The 25,282-nt window shown below is 46.5% G+C and overlaps 1 protein-coding gene across 1 annotated transcript; it reads right to left on the bottom strand.

The window, feature by feature from the left end:
• Positions 1 to 560: 560 nt before the first annotated feature.
• LOC109437576 (uncharacterized) lies at positions 561 to 25,252 on the bottom strand. The gene is given in 10 exon segments (XM_074315380.1): positions 561 to 2,500; positions 2,503 to 4,035; positions 5,677 to 5,803; positions 8,632 to 8,673; positions 10,444 to 10,490; positions 15,839 to 15,994; positions 17,216 to 17,342; positions 19,237 to 19,481; positions 20,329 to 20,425; positions 21,027 to 25,252. Coding segments are annotated over 7 exon segments (2,010 nt in total). The 5' UTR covers positions 17,250 to 17,342; positions 19,237 to 19,481; positions 20,329 to 20,425; positions 21,027 to 25,252; the 3' UTR covers positions 561 to 2,429.
• Between the last annotated feature and the right edge of the window lie 30 nt (positions 25,253 to 25,282).

The raw sequence follows: 25,282 nt of genomic DNA, 5'->3' as shown, positions 1-25,282 counted from the left end.
TAATATCTACCATATTGGTTACTGTTTTCTATTTGTTGCCCTTGTACTTTGCTCCTATTTTTGTCTTCCATCCTCCCGCTGCCTTTTGTAGTTTTGAGCATTTTATAATTCAGTTTTCTCTCCTTTATCAGTTACACTTTTTTTACTTTGCTTAGTGGTTGCCCTAGAGTTTACAGTATACATTTACAGCTAATCCAAATCCACTATACCACTTCACAGGTAGTGTGTGCACCTTAACAAGATAATCCTAATTCCTCCGTCTCATCCCTTGTACCATTGCTGTTATTCAGTTCACTTATAGTATATATTCACACACATACATACTTGAATGCATTGTTGCTATTATTTTTTGGACAAACTGTAATCTGTTAGATTAAGAAAAATGTTTTTATTTTACCTTTACTTATTCCTTCTCCAATGCTCTTCCTTTTTTTGTAGATCTGAGTACCTAATCCATATCATTTTCCTTCTCTCTAAAGTACTTAACAACTGAAAGACACTACTAGAAAAAAGAAGTCAAATAAGAAAAACCTACAAACATAATTCGGTGGAAACTTGTGTACAAGGCAGATGACTCAAACATTTTTATTGATAAAGAATTCATATGAAACAGAATTTAAATTTGTTAGTTTAACTTCACTTTCCCACTTGAAACAACTTTTTCTCAGTGATTCTCAGAACATGAAAGCACCTTTGTTTATTACACATGCCACTCTAATACATAACACAGAGCCTTGCTTATTTGATGCCATGCTTTTTGTACACACATGGATAGTACTAAATATATATATGTGTGTGTGTGTATACTTGTATATATACATACTTCGTGAAAACAGCCATATAAGAGTTTATATAAAAATCTAGAAATGCAAACTATACCGTCTACCTGGGATGGCAAGTTGGTTAAGGCTGGGAGAGAGCGACTATAAAGGAGCCAATGAAAACTATAGGGGCAATGATGTGTTCATTATCCTGACTTTGGTGATGGTCCCGTTATACTCACACATGAAAATACATTTTACACTTTTAATAAATGCAGCTTAATGTATGTCACTACCTCAATAAAGCTGTTAAATAAAGATTCCAGGGCCGGCCCGGTGGCTCAGGTGGTTAGAGCTCCATGCTCCTAACTCTGAAGGCTGCCGGTTCGATTCCCACATGGGCCAGTGGGCTCTCAACCACAAGGTTGCCAGTTCAACTCCTCGAGTCCCACAAGGGATGGTGGGCTCCGCCCCCTGCAACTGAGGTTGAACACGGCACCTTGAGCTGAGCTGCCTCCCGGATGGCTCAGTTGGTTGGAGCGCGGGCTCTCAACCACAAGGTTGCCAGTTCAATTCCTCGAGTCCCACAAGCGATGGTGGGAAGCGCCCCCTGCAACTAAAATTGAACATGGCACCTTGAGCTGAGCTGCCACTGAGCACCCAGATGGCTCAGTTGGTTGGAGAGCATCCTCTCAACCACAAGGTTGCCGGTTCGACTCCCGCAAGGGATGGTGGGCTGTGCCCCCTGCAACTAGCAACGGCAACTGGACCTGGAGCTGAGTTGTGCCCTCCACAACTAAGACTAAAAGAACAACAACTTGAAGCTGAACAGCACCCTCCACAACTGAGATTGAAAGGACAACAACTTGACTTGGAAAAAATAATAATAATAAAGATTCCATATAAAATCTAAGTCTCTTCCTCTAGAAATACATCTGGCAAAAACGTACTGACTCCATTGGCACCATTTCCCATGTCAGGTGGGATAATCTGATTCCTTCTCAAAACAGCAGGAAATGCTGACAAATGCTTCAATGTGGGGAAATTATGCTAAGCAAAATGAGCCAGTCACAAAAAGACAAATAATATATGATTCTACTTATATGAAGTATCCAGAGTAGTCAAACTCAAAGAAACAGAAAGTACAATGTGGTTGTCAGGTGCAGTGGGAAAGGTGGGGGTGGGGAGGGAGGAGGAGGAGTTATTTAATGAGTATAGAGTTTCAGTTTTGCAAGATCAAAAGAATACTGGAGATTAGTTGCACAGATATATGAATTTTTTAACATTACTAACCTGTACAATTAAAATGGTAGAGGATTAACTTTGTTACATGTATTTTACCACAATTAAAAATGTAAGATAAAAAAAAAAAACACATTACAGTAGCTCCCAGGGTCTTTTGGCTGAAGTCTCCCCATTTGCAGTCCTCTCTCTGGTGTGAACTTTTCGGTGCCAGAATGTGGTGGGAGTTTTGGCTGAACACGTGCCCATGTCTGCTGCCCTCATAAGGTCTTTCTCCACTGTGAAATCTCTGACGTGTGATGGGGCTGCAGTCGTACCTAAAGACTTCCCCATATTCACTGTACTCAGAAGGTGATTCTCCAGTGTAATGAGTTTAGAGTGGTACCTACAGGATCTACCATATTCTCTGCACTCATGAAGTCTTGGTCAGTGTGAATTCTGTTTAATGACACTGGTGTTGTATCTAAAGAATTCCCCACATTCGTGGTGCTCATAGGCCTGTCCTGACTGTGGATTTTCTGGTGATGAACGAGGTGGGACTTTCTAATGAAGGCTTTCTGACATTTGCTACACTCATAAGGCCTTTCTCCACTGTGGATTTTCTGGTGCTCGACAAGTATATGTTTATGGCTAAAGGCTTTCCCACATTCGCTGCACTCATAAGGCCTCTCTCCAGTGTGATTTCTCCAATGTTTAATGAGGTTGGAGTTGTACCGGAAAAATTTCCCACACTCACTGCACTCATAAGGCCTTTCTCCAGTGTGAACTCTCTTATGTCTAACGAGTCTGCAGTGGTACCGAAAGGCTTTCCCACATTCACTGCACTCATAAGGCCTTTCTCCAGTGTGATTTTGCCAATGTTTAATGAGCTTGGACTTGTACCTAAAGAATTCCCCACATAAGCTGCACTCATAAGGCCTTTCTACAGAGTGAACTCTTTGATGTCTAATGAGTGTGGAGGTGTACCTAAAGAACTTCCCACATTCACTGCACTCATAAGGCCTTTCTCCGGTGTGGACTCTCTGATGTTTAACAAGTGTGGAGTTGTACCTAAAGAACTTGCCACATTCATTGCAACCATAAGGCCTTTCTGCAGTGTGAACTCTCTGGTGTCTCATGAATGTGGAGCTATACCTGAAAAATTTCCCACATTCGCTGCACTCATAAGGCCTTTCTCCAGTGTGAACTCTCTCATGTCTTATCAGTCTGTAGTTATACCTAAAGAATTTTCCACATTCTCTGCACTCATAAGGCCATTCACCATTGTGAATTCTCTGATGTTTCATGAAGTTGGCTTTGTACTTAAAGAATCCCCCACATTTGCTGCACTCATAAGGGCTTAATCCAGTGTGAACTCTCTGGTGACTAATGAGTGTGGACTTGGACCTAAAGGCTTTCCCACACTCACTGCACTTAAAAGGCCTTTCTCCAGTGTGGATTTTCTGGTGCTGAACAAGGTGGAATTTTCTAATAAAGGCCATTCCACATTTGCTGCATTCATGAGGCCTGACTCCAGTGTGAATTTTCTGGTGCTGAACAAGTATCTGCTTTCGGCTGAAGCCTTTCCCACACTGAGTGCACTTGTAGTCATTTTGTCCACTTTCAAAGGCCTCTCTGCACTCGGAGTCCCCATGTGGCTTCCCTCCACTGCGAGGGGCCTGGTGCTGGGGGAGGCTTGTGCTGGTCTGGAAGTCCTTCTCAATCTCCATGCACGTGAGAATCTCCTCTGTCATGTGAGTGCTGCCATTCATCACAAATGAAGGCCTCCCCTCATCCCTTTTGGAAAGTCTGTCTCCAATCTGCTCCATTTGGTGCTGGTAAAGATCTGTCCCACAAATGTATACCCTTTGATCAGGGTACATTCCATCACGCTCAGCAAGATGCAAAACGTCTTTCAAGAGTGGGCCATGCGCATCACAAGGCTGGGCCCTGTGGGTGGACAGATCTGGCTTTGGAGTCCTGACCTGTGACTCTCCCACAGAATCACCTTGCTCAGAAGGGGCCGCCTCATCCTGGGCTCCATGACACCAGCCTGCAAGCAGAGAAATGCCGGTGAAGTGCACATCGACTGTGGTGGGAGGGGGCAGCCCCATCACAAATGAGTGTCAGACACACCATGAGTAAGCCCATGGGACTGCTGACAGGAAAGGCGGCTAGAGCCAGAGAGAGGAAGGCCTGCTGTACAGAGCTGGGTGGGAGACCCCTGATGATGAGGAAGGACCGAAAGCAGGGGTAACATCTTAGTCCATTCAGGTTCCTATAACAAAATACAATTGACTGGGTGGTATTTTAACAACAAAAACAATCTTCTAAACAACAGAAATTTATTTCCCACAGTTCTGGAAGCAGGAATGCCAGGATCAGGGTGCCAGCATGGCTGGGTGAAGGCCCTCTTCCAGGTCGCAGACTTCTCGTTGGTTCTTCACATAGTGGAACGGGCTCGAGACCTCTGTGGGGTCTCTTTTATAAGAGCACTAATGTCATTCATGAGGGCTTGGCCCTCATGACCTAATCATTCCCCAAACGCCCCATCTGCTAATATCATCACCTTGCACATGAGGTTTTCAATGTATGATTCTTGGAGGACACAAACATTCAGACCATAGCAGGTACAGTGCAGGGAGCAGAGGCAGGGTCTCCAAATCACTCCTCTGCAAATGGCTTTCAACAAGTCCTGGCTGCTGGTGACTGGTGAGCACTGTGTAGCAGGTAGTGTCCAGACCCAGGAATACGTGACTAGAACAGACATGCTGCAGTTCTAGGACATTTAATGATACGTGCAGACCTCGCAACTTCGTAAGTGTAGATCAAATGTTGGAGAGTGCTGCAGAGGGAGCAATGAAACAGGATGGGTGAGAGCTGAAGGCCACCTAGGTATGGTTGGAGTGTGGCAGAAATGGGATTAGAAGTCAGAGTAGAAATGAAAATGGGGAAGAAAAAGTAGACATGAAGTGTGGCCACTAACCTGGCATCGAGCAATGACAAACAAAAGCCAGTTTCCCAGCTCTGACATCTCGTCCTCGCCCAGCCCCTTTGCAGGGCCATGTACTTTAGAGTGTCTCGTGCCACTGACATAATAATATCCACCCTATTAGGTGTCCAGGGTCCTCTCCATTGCTCAAGGTGAGCACTGACATGGCACCTAAAGAGGCCGGTTCTAGGTGAAAGACACGAAAAACATGGCCAGCATGTGCCCAGAGTGACCCAACACCGGACATCCGTCATTCTCAAATTCCAAGAACTTCACAAGGTAGACAGTATAAACAATCCAGTGGTCCCCCAAATTAGTAACAATGTCGATACCTAAATTCCTGGCACAGGAAGACTCCAAGAAATGTCAGCAAGAGGAAGGGGAAAGGCCCAGGGCACCGAGGTTCTAGCATCTAAGCTGAGTGACCCAAGCAGGGACAGGCAGGTATGAGGGCAGGTCTCAGACAAGCTTCAAGATTTCCGACTCCTGAGCCCTGTCTTGCAAGTACTCAGAGCAGCCGGGACGGGCTGCTTGGGGACAGCGAGTACAGTGCACACGGCCCGGCCATGGCAGCAACAACACACATGCCAGGAAAGGAAGTAGTGCCCACCAGAGTCTCATTGTGGGAAGGACAGAGCTGCCCCTGAAAAGAGGGAAAACAATGCCCAGCCCAGGACCCTGGGGTAGGTGTGAGGGCCTTACCTATGGCAGATAGAAGTGCGACGTTCTCCGTCATCACATGGTGGTACAGGGATCTCTGAGCTTCATCAAGGAGTTCCCACTCCTCCTGGGAGAAATGTACGGCCACGTCCTCAAAGACCACACGGCCCTGCCAAAGTGGGGACAATTTAGTCCATGAGCAGCTTCTTGTTCTGTGTTTCCTTCAATTCCGCATTTGTCTCCTTGCCACCCATTAATTACAGAACCAAACTAACGGCCAAATCTGTTTATCTCTCCCCTGTGATCCAGAGCCCAGTCTGAATCACCTCAATGAACTCTCGCACATCAAGTGGATAGTTCCCCTGCCCCAAATCAGCCCAGGATGAAGGATCAGACAACTAGGGACAGCCTCTGCCCCCCAGGTACACTACAATTATACAAACTAGCCATCCCTAAGCTTTTCATCCCACCCTCCCTGCATTGCCCTTGGAAAGTCCAATAAAGGCTCTGACCTCAGGTTTCCCTCTACTCGTGCTTCCCCATGTGGCCCTGTATTATATGGTGTGCCTCTCCTCTCAGGAAATGTAAGTAGGGCTGGCCCGGTGGCTCAGGTTGTTGGAGCGCTGTGCTCCTAACTCAGAGGTCGCTGGTTGTTTTCCCACCTGGACCAGTGAGCTGCGCCCGCTACAGCTAAGATTGTGAATAATAGCTCTCCCTGGAGCTGGGCTACAGTGAACAGCCAGGGGTTGGCGTGAGCTACTGGGGCAGCTGAGTGCTGCCATGGGCTGCTGTGTGCTGCCGTGGGCTACTGTGATGCCATGAGCACAACTGGCTGGCAGCCATCGTGAGCGGCTGGCAGCCGGCGAGAGCTGCGTGAGCTGCTGTGAGCAGCCAACCTACAACTGGTGACCGACTGCCTCAGATGGGGGAGTGCAAGGCTCATAATACCAGCATAATACTAGGGAGCTGTGTCCTACAACCGGACTGAGAGACAATGGCTTAAACCAGAGTGGGGGGGGAGGTGGAAGAAAGGAAGTAATAAAAACTTTCTTTCACTGTCACTGGCCTCTCTGTGTCCTCACTTACTCATTGATTGTGCATAAATTAAAACCCCATAGGTACTGTCACTCATACACTTCTCTCCAGCACCATCAGCCCTTCCCCCACACATCCCTCCTGCTGATCCTCTTCCCGACTTCCCGATGTGGAACACTTACCAGGTGCTGGGGGCACCTGTGTCTCCTCTCTCAATAGCACTGAGTCCAGCACACAGCATGAAACAGGTGGGGGAGGGGGCAGAAAAGTGCCATCTTAGGCTCTGGCCTGGTATATGGGATCCCAGCCCTCTCCTGTCAGCCAGTTTCCCTAGGGTCTCCCAGATCTTGCCTCTCAGACAACCAAACTCAGTCTCATCATTCCACCCTAAGGGCCAGTGCCAGGGCCCAGGGCCAACCACTCACCCTTCTCACCTGCACATCACTGTTTGGACTGCCCTCCCTCAGAACTCTGAACCCTGCACAGTGACAACTCCACAGACACGCCAGCCCATGCCACTGGCATTTCCTTCACCTCCTAACAGGCCACTCTGCACGTGGAAACCAGTTGTGCATGACCAGTGCATGCAGCATCTGACTCAGTTCCATCCCGCCCCTGAATGCCAGTCTCCCAGGGCCCTTCCCATGTGGGGACCTCACATACCTTAGCCTCCCCCTTCTGCATTGCACTAGCTGTCCCATGCTCAGAACCCTCCTGTCTCCTCACTGAAAGCCAGTTACACTGCCCTCTCACCCATACTCCCACACCCCTTAGTCTAGCAACTCTCCTGGCTGACCCATTTGTCCTGTCCACATCCATGTCATGTGCACGCTGGCCTGGGAAGACTGTCACTCCTACTCCCCAAAACACACACACACACACACACACACACACACTCCGCTTCCTCACCTGTGACCATCCAGTTGCCCAATCAGAAGGCCTGGTACTCAGGCCTTTCACTGCCATTGCTTGTGTTCCAGTGATTGCAGGCCACCATGACCTACAGATACTGCCTCTGACACCCGCTCCCAGATCCATCCTAGTCCACACACTGGCCCCTACTTGCTGTCTCCAACCTGAATCCATCCCCTGAACTCCAGGCCTCTATGTAAAAGAGCTCACTTGACCCCTTCCCTTGCAGTCTCTGGAACATCTGTGACATGATACAAACTGACTCTTCATGTTCCATCTGAACACTCATCATCCTGCTGACTTTCCCGTTTTAGTTCACAAGGCACCCATCCTTCCTAACAAGGCTGAAAACCTGGGGTCATCCCTGATTCTCCCTTCCATTCCACCACCTCATCTCCCTCACACTCCATATCCTAAAACATGGGCAGTTGTAGTTCAAATAAACCCAGAAACCAACCACTACTCTATCTCCACAGCCACCACTCTGTGTAGCTACTGCCAACTGTTGCAAGAAATTCCTGCCAGGTCTCCCTGCCTTCACACACACACCCTGTCTGTCTTCCACATTACAGCCAGAGGGAGCCTGTTAAAATCTGGGTCACAACACCTTCCTCTTCTGCTTCAAACCTTCACACCAACTAGACAGAGGCCCAGGACCTCAGCCTGTCATTCCAAGCCTGATACCTGCGCTCCTCTACTCCCGCCCCCCGGCTCCCCATTCCCACTGGATATAACACAGACCTGCAGTTCCCTAAACATTCCAGCTAGGTCTCACCTGCAAGCATTTGAACATTCTAAATCCTGTGACCAGGACTCCTTGTGGACATCAAGGACTCCCTGCTACATCCAACCCTATCAGTTGTCAGAAATGGGAACTGCTTCATATAACCTGGGACTAAATACAAAATCCTGGGCTTGGTGAAAACACATGGTCTTCAGACTCAAGAGAGTGAGAAGAATGGGAGAAGTCTCAGGACACTATATATCGAGGTACCAAAACCTTTGGGGTGATAATTGGGATGGATTAAAGGTTGGATGCCCTCCACTCACCTGTACAGGATCCATAAGTATTTCTGCCACTGCCATGGGACCCTGCGGGAAGAGGGAGGCCATGAGAAATGGGCAGCCATGGTAGGATCCAATAAGCTGCCTGGACCATTACCCCTGCCCTGCCCTAGAGCAAAGCGACCTCAGCCTGATGGTCGAATCTCAGTTCCTCAGACCTCAGTGCTGCTTCTCACCAGCTGGGTGATCCTGTAGAAGAACTGAGCTTCCCTGAGCCTCAGAAAAAAGAAAATGCTTATGGGGTTAAGAATGCTTCCGACTTCATAGGGCTCAAATTGGTATTGAATATAAGGAGTGCATACTAGGTATTGTGTGCATTACACAGTATGCTATTATTAAATCAGCTATTGCTGTCCATAGGATCAAATTTCTATATATTTTCAGTGCAGATGAAGTGGTAGGATTTTACAATTTGGGGTCTTTATTTTTACCGCTTTTTAAGATTTCACAGGATATCATATCTAAAATTACACTGCAAACAAATACTTAGAAGTAAATCATTGTCAAACCAATTATGAAGTATTTGTATAAACTGAACTTATTGAATAGGTTCATTTCTAATTGCCTACCTGTGTGTACACATTGAGAGGGATATTGGTTAGTGTTTAAATCAATAAACTTCATACAATCTTATGTTAATGAGTTGCAGGGAGGGACTGAGCAGGCAGGTCAGCTACCAGTCTTTCAGCAACCAGTCCTGCCTGCAACATAATCCTCTAAGGGGAGCTTGTTGGGGGCCCATGACTGAAGCAGTGGATCACCCCTCTGGCTCTGAGGGCTGGAGGAGGTGAGAGGCAGCAGTGCCCTGGTCTGAGACCCAGCGGCTCCACCAGCCAGGCCAATGTTTCCTTTATTCCATAGGGAGTGGCCCTGAGGGTTGGCAGAGCCTGCAAGTGGAGAATCTGCACCAGTCACACAGCAGGCTCCACTGAAGGGAAGCTCCTTACTCCATTGAGGCCTCCCTTTCTACAGACACAGGCCAGTGTTCCTCCTATGTCACGTTCCTTCTTTTCTGGAGGGAGCAGAAGGGATGCCAACACCCCCTCCCTGTGCCCTCCTGTCCCATCTGAAACAACAACCTTAAGACTCGCCCTCCTGTTTGATCCCCAGGCCTGCCCTGGTCCAGTCCACATTCTTCAACCCTTTGATATCATCTCCAATCCTGCCCCCTTCCTCAGCTTCCAAACCTTTACGTTCATCTACACATATGATATCTCCATGTTGTAACATCTGTCTTGAGACGTGTCAGGGTCACATGTCCCCATCTGAATACTTTCAAATGTTCAGGAAAAAATACTTAGGATGGTGGTTCATTCCTTACTTTTGCTCACAGGTATATGTGATGCATCAGGAAGGAAATCCTTTAGACTCTATTGAAACCTACCCCATCGCTTCTCAGCCTTTTGGCTAAGACCAAGTGTCTCCTGGAGACACAGACCCGAGGTCTTCCCAGTGCTGCCGACTCAGCAGCACCTGCAGCCTGTGCACAGGCCGCACCTGAGGGAACCCTCCCACCTCATCACAGGGCGGACACGGGGGCCTGTGCGAGGAACCGAGCGGCGCCCCTCCACCCGGGCTCCATTCTCGGAGGCGGGAGCCCGGCAGTGTGAAGCCCGGGGGATGCAGCACCCACCTGAGTTCACGGCCCCCGCCACCGACCTGTGGGAAAAGTGGAACCGGAGCCCGGCGACGGGGCGGGAACAGGGCGCTGCGGTCACCAGCGGGCTCAGTCGGGCCTCACAGCTGCCTCCATGCGGCGGGGGCGACACCTCTCCTCGCGCTTTTCCGCTCCCTTACCTCGATGCCCGGGAAACGCTTCTGAGGCGCTGGACCGATGACCAACCCTGGAGCGACCAAAATAACAACTATAAGGGACGCCGGCAGTCCCATCCCCACCATGCGCGCGCATTGGTTCAGTCGCCGCCGACGCTGCCGCCCGCACCGTAGAGACTTCTGGGTATTGTAGTTTCCACTATCGCCACCACTTATCCCCTCTCAGAGCATTAAGTCACTCATTAGTGGCGGATAACAGGCAAGGAACCAGGACAGGGGCGCTGGGAAATAGAGTTCCACAACTCTAAGAAGAGGGCGACATTAAAGGGGACATTTCCTGGAGAGCAGTGTAGGAAGTCACAGAAAGGTTAGGGACCTGTTATTTCAGAGACTGAAGCACAGCAAATTCCCAAAGGCTAACACATCCAAAGGGACCACCATGTCATTATGACACTCTACGTCCACTCATGGTTGTCAGATATCTTGTTGCTTTTCAAATACACGTAGACTGAAGATCTGGGGGCTGTTTAATGAGCTTTCAGTATATTTGGCCCAGAACAAGAAAAGACTCAGACAGAGGCATGGTGGGGAAGATGCAGAAGGGATGACAGGAGCTACAGAAGTAGGTAGAAAGGGTGAAGCTGTGCCTCGGGTTCAGAGGCACACAGAAAACATCTTTCCTGGCTGTATAATCAGTGATTGTGTATGAACCCAGTGCACAGCACATTTCTTCATATGTATACTACTCCATACCTGAGACATTTTTCAACTCTTTTAAGAATCTGAAAGCCATCTGAAAAGAATGTCACTTATACCATCTTCTGCAGGGGCAATGTGTGCTCTTTTCATTGTTGGAGCACATGTACAAAAGGAGAACCTTGCCCCCAAAACAAAGGTGTGGGATTCCATGATCTAATCTCCTTGCTGGGAAGTGATTTATCATTTCACCTGAAATTGCAGCAGCAGTGCCTTCAAAGGGAGTTGACATTATCTGTGAAAAACACTTGTGAATGGAAATTACTGTAAGGTATTAATAACGACTATGTAGTTATTCGAAGAAAGTAGCAGAAAAAGTCCTAGAGAAACACACCTGTGACATGTAAAGAAAAGTCAAGATCTCAGTGAAATTTAATCAAGACAGTTTAGTTTGAAAAGCCAGAGAATGAAGCAGAGCCTGTGGCTATGCTGGAATCTTGGCCACATTCAGGCTTTCATTCTCCAAAACATGATTTTTTTCATACTTGAAAATGTGGCTCCTTAATTGTTTGGAGTGATAGAGATGGTATTTGAAAGACTTGACGGTAAAGTGAAAATGAATAGGGGAGCTGTGCTGTATTCATTGGTCTAAGAAAGGTTCAGTGAGCACCTACTGGGTTTCAGGCACAATAGTAGGTGCCAGCTGCTCTGTGTATACAGAGCTGTTCTGTTTTCTTAGATTCGGTATTTGTCTATTTAGCATTCATTTATTACAAGGCCAAACTAACAGTCAAGTTGTGCAAGTCAGCTTTCAAGGGTTCAAAAAACTCGTACTACAAACACCCCAAAAACAAACCCTAATGTGTTTTCAATTCCTGCCAAATAGGGGATGTCCCCACCTAGGTACTCCTGGTCACTTTAGTCATTAAGGCATAATCCCAGTTTCTCCCCCACCCACTTCTTCCCACATGTGACACGTTTCATGTGGACTTCTGTGGTGTGCCTGGCCTCTTCATTTCCAGGGTGTCAAAGTGTAGTTAAGCTATTCCATGGTATTTCTGCCTTGACACTCATTGTATTTGGCCAAACAGGTTGCAGGGACCTTAAACTGATAAGGGATAGGAGAGGCCACTGGGATCTCTGACAATCTTTGAGATTTCTGAGCCCTGAGCAGCAGAGGAGGGGGTGCTTGGGGACAGACAGTACACTGCACAAAGCCCAGCCCTGGCACCCACAATAAATATGCCAGGAAAGGAATTAGGACTCATGGTCTGGATGTGGTGAACCCAGATGTGCCCTGAGGAGAAAGGAGAAAAGTAGTGCCCTGTCCAGGACACTGGAGTAGGTGTGAGGACCTTACCAAGTGATGCCTTTTATAATAATCTCATAGCTACCTTATAAGACTTAAAGATTCTTGATGGCGGGACACAACACAATGACACTTGAGTAGATACTTTGACCTTGGAATGACAGAAGGGCATCAGGTAGGACCACACAGTGGGCTGCAGAGGGGGACATGATAAGCCACCTGGAGCTGTAGAGGGCACCCTATGTATAGCAAGTGGCCTGGGGTTAGGTAGGTTTCCCAGGCTCCCTGCCAGTGGCTTCATTTGAATAATTTCATGGGCTCAAGGGCAACTAGGGGTTGTCCCGAGTTGCCTGATATCTGGTTCTGAGACATCAGAGTACAGCAGTCTAGAATGTGAGTTCCTCATAAGGACAGTGGTTGGAGTGTGGACTTAATCAGCTGTTACAAAATGGGAAATAACCAGCATCAAGCCAGGAACACAAAACTGGATCAAAATAATATTTTCATAAAACTACATATTAAAACACCATAGCACTGACATAAAGATTAACATATAGAGCAATGAAATAGAACAGAGTTCCCAGAAATGAAAGCCAGCGTATTTGATCAAATAATTGACAAGAGTGCCAAGACAATTTAATGGAGAAAGGGCAGTCTTTTCAACACTGATTCTGCGGAAAGTGGATGTCTGCGTGCAAAAGAATGAAGTTGGACCCTTACTTAAACCACACATAAAAATGAACTCAAAATGGATCAAAGACCTAACAGCAAGATGTAAACATATAAAATTCTTAGATAAAAACATAGGGAAAAACCTTCGTAACACTAGATTTGGAAATAACTTCTTGGCACTGACACAAAAAGCACAGGGAACAAAAATAAAAATAGATTAAATTGGACTACATCGAATTATAAAGTATGCATCAAAAGACACAATCAATAGAGTGAACAGGCAACCTACTGAATGGAAGAAAACATGTGCAAATCATATATTCAATAAGTGGTTAGTATCTAGATTATATACAGACTGCTACAACTCAACAATAAGAAAATAACCTGATTAAAAAATGGACAAATTTAGACATTTCCACAAAGAATATGGCCAAGAAGTCCATGATCATTAATCGCTAGGGAAATGCTAAACAAAAACACAATGAAATACTACCTCACACCCATTAGGATAGCTGTTATTAAACATGAAACAGAAAATAAAATTATGTTGAAGAGGATGTGGAGATACTGGAAACCTTTTGGACCTTTAATGGGAACGTAAAATGGTGCAGCCAATACAGAAAACAGTTCCTCAGTTCCTGAAAAGACTAAATATAAAATTAGCACATAATCCAGCAATTCCACGCCTGGCTATATACCCAAAAGAATGGAAGGCAGGATCTCAAGGAGATATTTGTACAGTCATCCTAATAGCAACATTGTAATGATAGCCAAAATGTGGAAATGAGGGACATGTCCATCAACGGGTGAGTGACTGGATAAAGAAAATGTGGTATGCACATACAATGGAGTGTTGCACAGCCTTAAAAAGTTAATTCTGAAACATGTCACATATTAGATAATACCTGAGATATGGTAGATAAAGTAAGCTGCTCACAAAATGACAAAAACTGTATGGTTCTTCTTACATGAGGTAGTGGGGGCAGTCAAATTCAAAGAGACAGAAAGTAGCATGGAGGTTGCCAGAGGCTGGATGAAGAGAGGAATCGACATCATTTAATGGGCACAGTTCCACTTATGCAAGATGAAGAAAGTACTGGATATTCATTGCACAGAATGTGAATGTACTTATTAACAGAACTAAACTGTACACTAAAATACTTAAGATGGCAAATTTTATGTATGTGTATTTTAACACAATAAAAAGAAAAAAACCCATAAATACATAATAGTACTTTACAGTACCAATCAGAGTAGACTGACTGAAGTCTTTTACCCATCTGCTGCACTCGTAAGTTCTTTCTTTGGTATGAACTTTTGGGAGCCAAGTGACTGGGAGCATTAGCTAAAGACTCTCCAACATTCACTGCACTCAGAAAGCATTTCTCCAGTGCAACCTCAACAATGTTTACTGAGGCCAGAGTTTTATGTAAAGACGTTCCCATAGCTGCTGTTCTCATAAGGTCTCCTGGCAATGTGAATTCACTGATGTGTAATGAGTCTGCAGCTGTACCACAAAAACTTCCCACATTAGCTATGCTCATAAAGGTCTCTCTCTAGTGTGACTTGTCTAACATCTAATGAGTGTGAAGCAGCAACTAAAGAATTTCCTACATCACTGCACTTATAGGACCTTTCTCCAGTATGAATTTCATGATGTTGAGTGTGAAACAGTACCTAAAAAACTTCCCACTCACTGCACTCATAAGGCCTTTCTCTGGTGTGAACTCTCTGATTAATAATGTGTGTGGAGTCATCCAGAAAGGATTTCCCACATCCGCTACACTCATAAGCCCTTTCTCCACTGTGGATTTTTTGGTGCTTGACAAGTTTATATTTGTGACTGAAGGTTTTCGCACCCTCGCTGCACATGTAAGGCCTCTCTCCAGTGTGGATTTTCTGGTACAACAGCTTTGTCTTTGCGGCTGAAAGCCTTCCCACATTCTGTGCACTCATAAGGCTTCTCGTCACTCTGCATTTTCTGATGCTCGATAAGTTTGTTTGTGGCTGAAGGCTTTCCCACATTCACTGCACACATAAGGCCTCTCTCCAGTATGCACTTTCTGATGTCTAACCAGTTTGGAGTGGTTCCTAAAGAATTTCCCACAATCACTGCAACCATAGGTCTTTCTGCAGAGTGGACTTTCTGGTGAGCAACGAGTTGGGACAGTCTAAGGAAGGTCTTCCCACACTGGCTGCACTCAAAAGGCCTCGGCCTGGTGTAAATTCTCTGGTGATCACTGAGGCCCAGTATTTGTGTATAGAATATGCCACAGTCCAGGTGCTCAGAAAGCCTGGCTTCAGTGTAGACTTTCTGGTGCTGGTCAAGGTGGGAGTTTCTAAGGAAGACCTCCCCACATTCCCTACACTCATAAAGCTTTTCTCCAGTGTGGACTTTCTCACGGTCGACAAGTTTATGTTTATGGCTGAAGGCTTTCCCACAATGAGTACACTTATAATCATTTTGCGAATTTCGAAGGGCCTCTCCACTTGCTGCCCTATGTGGCTGCCCCACACTGTGAAAAGACAGTTGTTGGAAAAGGTCTGTGCTGGCTGTGAAGTCCTTCCCACTTTCCTGGCATGTAAAGGTCCTCTCTGTCAAGTGCACGCTGCACTTCTTCACAAATGAAGGCCTCCCCTTGTCCTTTCTGGAAAGTTTCTCTCTAATTTGAAGCTTTTGGTGCTGGTGCTTTGCCCCATAAGCATACAGGCCTTGATCAGGGTATGTTCCATCCTGCTCACCTATGGACAAAATGTCTTTCAAGAGGGAGCTATATGTCTCACAGGCCTGGGCATTGTGGGTGGATGGCTCTGGCTTTGGAGTCCTGACCTGTAACTCTCCCACAGAATCACCTTCCTCAGAAGGGGCCACCTCATCCTGGGCTCCATGCCAACAGCCTGTAAGTAGAGAAATGCCAGTGAAGTGAATGTTGACTGTGGTGGGAGGGGGCAGCCCCATCACAAATGAGTGTCAGACACACCACGAGTAAGCCCATGGGACTGCTGACAGGAAAGGGAGCTAGAGCCAGAGAGAGGAAGGCCTGTTGTGCAGAGCTGGGTGGGAGACCCCTGACGATGAGGAAGGACCCAAGGCAGGGGTACAGTGCAGGGAGCAGAGGCAGGGTCTCCAAATCACTCCTCTGCAAATGGCTTTCAACAAGGCCTGGCTGCTGGTGACTGGTGATCATTGTGTAGCAGGTTGTGTCCAGACACAGAAATGTCTGATTGCAACACAATAGCTAGTGTTCAAGGGCTATTTAAGGATATGTGCAGACGTCAAATGTCCAGGGCACTGCAAAGGAAGCAGTGGAAGGGAACAAATGAAAGGTGAAGGCCACAAAAGTGGGGAGAGCTGGGGACCAGAAAATTAGAAATGACAATGGAAAAGAAAAGGTAGAAATGAGGCGTCACCAGTGTCCCTCACATCACACAACGGTGGGCACAGGCCTGGTTCCCAGTATGATTTGAACCCAGTTCTGACAACACGGCTTTTCCTAGCTATGAAGCACCAAGGTCATTTCCTGTTGCCATTGATGGAGTGATGTGCACACTGTCAGGCAGCCAGGCCCCTCCCTTTTCCTCAAGGCAACCTTGAACAGGCCAACCAAATGAAACACAGGGAAAGGGAGTGGACAGCATGTCCCCAGAGCGATCCAGCACATGACACCCCACATTCTAAAATCATGAACACTTCACAGAAGGGTCTTGCAGAATCAGTGGTGTCTACAAGTAGTGACTACATTGGTGCCTAAAATTCCTGACACAGGAAGACTCCAGGAAATGTCAGCAAGAGGAAGGGGAAAGGCCCAGGGCACCGAGGTTCTAGCATCTAACCTGAGTGACCCAAGCAGGGACAGGCAGGTATGAAGGGAGGTCTCAGACAAGCTTCAATATTTCTGTCTCCTGAACCCTGTCTTACAAGTACTCAGAGCAACAGGGACGGGCTACTTGGGGACAGCGAGTACAGTGCACACGGCCCAGCCCTGGCAGCAACAACAGAGATGCCAGGAAAGGAAGTAGTGCCCACCAGAGTCTCGTGGGAAGGACAGAACTACCCGTAGGGAACAGGGGAAAAACAGACGCCAGGCCAGGACCCTCAGGTAGGTGTGATGACCTTACCTAGTGATGACAAATCTGCAAAGTTCTCCAGCATCACATGGTGGTACAAGCGTCTCTGAGCCTCCTAAAGGAGGTCCCACTCCTCCTGGGAGAAATGTATGGCCATTTCTGTAAAAACCACTTGCCCCTGCCAAAATGGGGACAGGTCAATCAATGCGCACTTTCTCTCTCCAGGATCTTCAGTCTTTCCCCTCACACCTTCATTCCCTCACCCTCCACCCCGACTTCCAAATGTGGAAGAGATACCAGGTACTGGTGGCACCAGTGCCTACTCTCTCCTTGTCACCACTGATCACTGTGCCCAGAATACAGTAAAAACAAGTGGGGTAGGGCACAGATAAGCATCATCTAAACTCTGGGGCTGGAATGGGGACTCCTCTTTCATCACTAAATTATCTTTAGGTCCCCCAGATCTTGCCTCCCAGACAATGAAACTTGAACTCATCTTTCTCCCTTAAGTGTCCAGTGTCAGGGTGTGGGGCTAGACACTGCAGATCATTCTTGAACTCAACCTCTCTACAGACCTTGTGGTCCCTCCACTTTAACAACTCAGTTACTGATACCCCCCACCCACCTACTCCATAGGCATTTCCGTGGCCTCCATGCCACTGTGCACATGGAATCCAGGCAGTATTTTGTAAATGGAATTACATCCTTGCTCTGTATGCCCAAGACCTGTAGCACCAGAGAGCATGAGGGTCCCTTTATAGTTCTCCCCACCTGGACCTGACACCTGCGTCACACTCACCCTCCCAAGGCTAAGGTGCAGAACCCAGACTCGGCCTGCCACCGTCTTCACTGCATGTGCTGTCCCATACGCAGTCATGAACAACCTCTCTTTACCTGACCCTCATTCAAAGCCCAGATACACTGAGTCCTCTGCGCTCTCTCCAGGCATAGCAATGCTCCTTGCTCTCCTTTTTCACCTAAACTGATCTACCAGCCTAAATGAAACAAAAAGGCCTCACCAAGAGTGACCACCAAACATTGGTGAGTGCAGGCAGGAGCAGAGAGCCCACCCTGGGCTCACTGACATCTCACCTCCTTCATGGAGGTGCTTCAACATCTACCCCACATTCTTGGAAGCCTTGGAAGCCGACACCCTTGGAAGCCTTTCAGACTCCTCTGCCCGTCTCTCCCAGGCACACTTCCCCACAGGCACTCTGCTTCCTCACCTGCCTATGTGACATCCATCACCACCATCCAGGCTCCCAACAGAGATACAAACCTCAGCCTCCTGCTTCCCCTTCCTGCCACCATAACCCAACAATGCCCCCTCCGAAATCTGATTCAGTTACACTTTGGCCCACATGCTGGCCACTATGCTGTGGCTGCCTGCAATCTGACCACATCCCCTGACCTCCAGCTGCCCACGGTGTTCAGCTGCCAACTGGGCACCTCCCCTCAGAGTCTCTGGGACATCTGGACACCTGTGACAAAACCTGACTCTTCCTATTCCTCTGAAAATCCCTCCTACTACTGACTTCCCCATCTCAATTGACAAAACATCCATCCTTCTGCAGAAAGGAAAAAACCTTGGGGCTGTCCCTAACTCCCCCTTCCATCTCATCTCCCAGCTCTCTCACTCTCCGTATCACTAAATGTTGGCAACTATGTTCACAACACGTCCAGAAAGCAACTAGTCCTCTACCTCCACAGCCTCTATACACAGTCACCTGCATGATCACAGCAACTTCCTCCCAGGTCACTCTACCGCCACCTTCCCACGCACAGAATCTCTTCTACTCTGCAGCCAGACGCAGCCTACTAAAATCTGGGTCAAATCACCTGGCTCTTCTGCTCCAAATATTCCCTAGCTCTTACTTGCTTCAGATTACAGACTCTAAACCTTAGGTTGTAATTTTAGGCTGTGTACTTTTATCCCTTAAACACTCGCACTGCCATCCTGCATCCCACCAGATATAGCAGACCTATAGTTCCCTGAACATTCCAGCTCAGTGTCACCTCCAATCATTTGAACATTCTGGATCCTGCGCCCAGGACACCCTTCCACCTCTTACCTCATCGGATGTCAGAAATGGGAACTTCTCCATATAATCTGAGGCTGAGTTCAAGACCCTGGGCATTGGTGAAACCACAGGGACTTCAGACCCAAGATAGGGAGAAGGATGGGTGAACAATTTCACCATTCTTTATATGGGAGTGGCAAAACCATCAGGGTGGTCACTGGAGTGGATGAAGACCTGGCATATTCTCCATTCACCTGCACAGGATCCATACGCATTTCTGCCACTGCCATGGGAACCTGTGGGAAGAAGTGGGCCATGAGAAATAGGCAGTAATGGTAGGATCCAACAAGCTGCCTGGACCACCACCCCTGCCCTGTGCTGCTCAGTTTGTCTGACTTCAGTGCCACTATAACCAGCTGTGTGACTATGCATAACACTGAACCTCAATTCCTTTACTGTAAAACAAGGATAACAATGGTTCCCACCTTATAGAGATAACAGTATTAAACATAAATAGCACACATTACCTGTCAGCTGTAACTATCCACGGGATTAACAATTTTGTATGTTTTCAGTGCAAATAAAAGGATAAGGTTTTGAAAATGGTGGTGTCTGAGCAGACAGGTCAGCCATTTTTCCTTTAGGCAAGCAGGCCTGCCTACTACATGACCCTCCAAAGGGCGCCTACAGGAGCCCGTTACTGTATTACTCCTTCATTCCCCTTGTCTGGAGTGGTGGAGAAGGTGAGACAGCAGTGCCCTTGTCTGGAACCCATATGCTTCACAAACCTGGCTGTTTCTTTGTCCTATAGAAACTGTCAGTTGACGTGCAGAGCTGAGTCTACCTTACAGGCCATCAAGTTACCACATTCAGGCATCCTTTTCTATAGACACTGGCCAGAATATCTCGTATGCCAGATATGCTCAAGGAGCATCAGGGAAGCTGAAACCCCTATGCCCTGCACTCAGTCTCAGCCCTCCTGACACTCACTACAGGGCCCATCAAAAATAATGACCTTAAGATGCTCCCTCCGCAGTCTGATCCCCAGACCTGCCCTGCTCCAGTCCAACACCCTCCACCTCCTGGATAGCTCCAGCCCAGGTCCCTTTCCAGGCCTCTAGATCTCTATGTCCACATACTCACGTGATGTCTCCACCTTGTGACATCTTAGGATCACATGTCCAAAATCCAACTCATGATCTCCCTGAAACCTGTTTCCTGTGCTCTCCCCATCTCCATACTTTCAGATGTTCAGGCAAAAACAAAATAAAACAAAAAACTTAAGATAGTGGTTCACTCCCTACTTTTGCTCACAGATATGTGTGATGCATCAGGAAATCCTTTAGGCTGCATTGAAATCAACTCAGAATTTCACCGCCACCGCCCTGGTCCACCACCACCAACCACCACCAACCACCCACCACCAACCACCACCACGTCCACCACCACCACCACTCCCCTGGGCTCTATTGCTGTGACCTTACCGGCCTCCATTCCCCGTCTTGTTTTCACCCACTTTAAACTTCTAGCTCTGGGCGTGCCCCTCCTCACCGCCGTCCCTTCAGAACCTTCCACAACGTCCAGAAGCTCAGGTCGCCACTCCAGGCAACACGCCTGGCCCTGTGTCCTCTGGAGACACAGACCCGCGGTCTCCCCAGTGCTGCCGACCCAGCAGCTCCTGCAGCCTGTGCACAGGCCGCCCCTGAGGGAACCCTCCCACCCTCATCACACGGCGGACACGGGGGCCTGACTGCAGGAAACCAATCGGTTCCCCTCCACTCGGGCTTCGCTCTCGAAGGTGGGAGCCGAGCGAGGTGAGGGCGGGGGTACGCAGCACCCACCTGAGTCCGGCTCATCGGTGCGGCCCCCGCCACAGACCTGCGGGAAGAGCGGAACCGGAACGGGGCGATGGGGCGAGAACAGGGCGCCGCCGTCACCAATGGACTCAGTCGGGTCTGACAGCGGCTTCCGTGCAGCCGGGGACGACGCCTCTCACACTTCCCATTGACCTCAGTCACTGACTCAGGACTGATGACACTCAGAACCAGCAAACGGACGCCAGAGTACCTAAATCGCCCGACGTCACTAGCAGGCCGTTTAAATCCCGCCCCACGCGCTGCGCACACACGGAAACGTCTCTCCGCTGGGTCCTCATTGGTCGGTTGCCGTCACTGCTGCACTGCCTTCTGGGTAACGCAGTTTCCACGCCATTATCTGCTCTGTCTCAGAATGTAGGTGGTTTCTGACTGTGGATACCCGCCAAGCTACAAAAGAGGCGCTGGAAAATGAAGTTCCTGTGTCCAAAAGGGGCGGGCCTTCGCTGGCTCTTAAAGGGGTTATACTCAGATTTCGTTGGAGTTTAGTGCAGGACACGTTACAGAAATGTTTAGAGACCAGCTATTTCAGACTCCGGGAATCGCCAGTTTCCAAAGGCTGCACATAGAAAAGGACACACCACACCGTAATGACACTCGGCGTCCCCTCACCGCTGTCAGCTATCTTGTCAAAGACGCTTTGGAGTAGTTTTTTGAGCTTCAATAGGTTCAGTCTGGGACAGTAAGAAAAGCTCCCAGACGGGGCTATGATGGGGAACTTGGAGGCGGGATGACAGGAGGCACTGAAGTAGTTAGGGTGACGCTGTGCCTCACCTTCCCACAGAAAACATCTTTCCTGCCTGTATAGTCAGTGATGGTGTTCCAACCTAGCGAACCACAGTTTTATTCAGATAATATTTATTAATCCATATCTGAGATATATTCCATTTAAGAATCTGCAGGGTGGCTGGTTAGCTCAGTTGGTTAAAGCATGGTGTTAATAACACCAAGGTTGCCGCATGGGCCACTGTTAGCTACACCCTCTTTAAAAAAAAAAAAAAAAAGTAATTTAGGGGCAGCAGGGTGGCTCAGTTGGTCAGAGCGCCAGCTCTGAATAACAGGGTTGCCAGTTCAGTTCCCACATTGGCCAGTGAGCTGCGCCCTCCAGAACTAGATTGAACAGGAACTACCGCTGAGCTTCCAGAGGGGTGGCAGGATGGCCCATTGGTTAGAGCCTGAGCTCTCAACAAGGTTGCCGGTTCAATTCCCACATGGGATGGAGGACTGCGCCCCCTGCAACTAAGATTGAAAACGGCGACTGGATTTGGAGCTGAGCTGCGCCCTCCACAACTGATTGAAGGACAATGACTTGGAGCTGATGGGCCCTGGAGAAACACACAGTTCCCCAATATTCCCCAATAAATTAAAAAAAAAAAAAAAAAGAATCTGAAATCTCTCCAAAAGAAGAGGGACATATCATACCATCTCCTGCTGGGACAATGTATGCCTTTCTGACAACTTGACCGCATGTGCAAAGCCGCGTGTGCAAAGGGGAGTCTTATCCCTGAGATAAAGGTTTGGCTATCCAAGATCATCTCCTTGCTCGGAAGTAGTTTATCATTTCATCTGTAATTGCAGCAACAGTTGTCTGCACAGGAGTTGAGATTATCTCTGGAAAAACACTTGTGAAATGGATATTACTAAATGTTGTTAATAATGATTTTGCAGTTTTTCAAGGAAAGTGGCCGAAATAGTTTTAGAGAAATGTATCTGTGACAAATGTGGGGAGGGCTGTTAAGATCTCAGTGAAGTTTGAGCAAGAGGCACTGTATCTGAAAAGTTAAAGAGAATAAAGTTGAGACTGTGACTGGCTGAAACACTAGCTACACTCAGGGTTTGGTCCCAAAATGTGATTATTTTTAATAGTTGGCAACATTGTGCATTAACAGCTCAGAGGGAGAGGTAATGATGGTATTTAAAAAGAGTTGTAAGAAAGGTAAACATAAATAGAAAAGTTGTAATGTTGTGTATTTACTGATCTACAAATGTTCAAAGAGCAAACCCTACAGGGTTTCAGGAACAATGGTAGGCACATGGCACACATCAGGCATAGGACTGTCAGCTGTTCTGTGTATATAGCACATGTCCCATATCCTGTATTGACACAGTCAGGATGCCCTAATGATCCTGTATCTAGCTTTTTAAAATACATTACAAAAAGTCAGTTGTTAGAGCTTTTTTTCTCTCACTGAATTTGGCAATTAAATAATTTAGTGGCAAAACTAGCTCAAAAGCATATCTGCATAAATAACCTTCTGGAAAATACCTTATGGTCTCTCCTATAGGTTTGGTTGAGGAAGAACAAAAGGGGGGGCTAACAACTAAGTGGTTGTTTTTCACATTCAGGAAAGGAAAAGACTGTACTTTGGCCAAATTCCAAAGTCATAAACAAGAAACAAAAATTTGTAAGAAAGAATTGTGGATGACCTCTGAAAGCCAGCTCAGGCAACAACAGCCTCATCCCAGTAACTCAACTTCTGAAAATTAGCACATCATTGATAGACCCAAACTTCTAAAATTCAGCCAATCAGTGTTCAGGCCCCAGTCCCAAAAGACAGTCAATCAGTTATAGACCCAGGTTCCCAGGCAAAACCACACACCACCAAATATACTATGGGTAAAAGGAGAAAGAAATTATAAGGGAAATTTTAAAAACATAAATATTTTGAACTAGATGAAAATAAAAATGTTACCTATAAAAATGAATATGACAGCTAAATTAAATGATTACAGGGAAATATACAGCTTTAAACTTAGTACAAAAGAAGAAAGATGTCAATAACCTAAGCTCCCATGTTAAGAAACCTGGAAAATAAGACCAAACTTGCCCCAAAGCAAGGATAAGACAGGAAGTAATAAAGATTAGAACAAAACTCAATGAACTACAAAACAAAACAAAAACACTTTTAAAAATCAGTGAAACAAAAAGTTTTTCTTTCAAAAGATCAATAAAATTGACACAACTTTAAGTAGGCTGACAACAGTAGACAATACATTAGCATAATCTGGAATGAAGGCAGGACAGTGCTGACCCTACAGAAATTATAAGTACCATAAGGAAATATTATAAACAATCTTTATCCTCCCAAATTAGACAATTTAGTTGAGATGGACAAATTTCTAGAAAGACACCAATTATCAAAACTGACATAAGTAGAAAATCTATAGAGAACTAAATTTTTATTGAAAATCTTCCTACAAAAAATCCCAGGCTTAGGTGCCTTCACTAAGGAATTCTAGTAAATATTTAAAGAAGCAATGTCATTAATCCCTCAAAAACTCTTCCAAAAAATAAAGGACACACTTCCCAACTTATTCTGTGAGGTCAAAATTACTCTGATAGCAAAGTCAAAGATATCACAAGAAATCTACAAAGCCATTATCCTTCATCAATGCAGATGCAAAACACATTAACAAAGTATCAGAAAAGTGATTCAGCAACATATACAAAGTGGGATTTGTCCCAGGAAATGTAAGATTAGTTTAACAGTGGAGTAACAACCCACACCCACACAATGATTATCTCAGCAGATGGAAAAATTGCAACAGAGTCTAGAAAAAGATCCACAACTATATAGTCAACTGATCTTTGAAAAAGAAACAAAAGCAATTCAATGGAGAAAGGATAGTCTTTTCAAAAAACGGTGCTGGAACTGACAGACATCCTCATGTTTAAAAAAATGATACAGACATAGATCTCATACCTTTCATAAATATTTTCTGTAAAGGGATAATAGACCTAAATGCAAAATACAAAACTATAAAATACTTAGAAATAATAGGAGAAAATGTAGGTGACCTTGTTTTTGGCAATGACTCTTTAGATACAACACCAAAAACACAATCCATGAGATAAAAACTGCATAGTTTAGAGTTGATTAAAATTAAAAACTTAGGCTCTGCAAAAGACACTGTTAAAATACGAAAAGATACTCATCATATGTCATTAGGGAACTGCAAATTAAAGCAACAATGACATACCACTACACACCTATTTGAACGGCTAAAATCCAAAATACTGACACAACCAAATGCTGATAAGGACATGGAGCAACAGGAACAAACATTCATTGCCAGTGGGAATGCAAAATGGTACAGCCACTTGGAAGACAGTTTATAACAAAACTAAACAAAACATAATTTACTATATGATCCAGCAACTTGTTTGGCTTGAATCCAAACAAGTTGAAAACTTATGCCCACACGAAACCTACAAACAAATG

The sequence above is a fragment of the Rhinolophus sinicus genome, linkage group LG11 (genome assembly GCF_036562045.2).
Source record: "Rhinolophus sinicus isolate RSC01 linkage group LG11, ASM3656204v1, whole genome shotgun sequence".
Taxonomy (NCBI): Eukaryota; Metazoa; Chordata; class Mammalia; order Chiroptera; family Rhinolophidae; genus Rhinolophus; species Rhinolophus sinicus.
The sequence above is the reverse complement of the archived record's forward strand: the minus strand, read 5'-3'. Positions and strand labels throughout refer to the sequence as shown.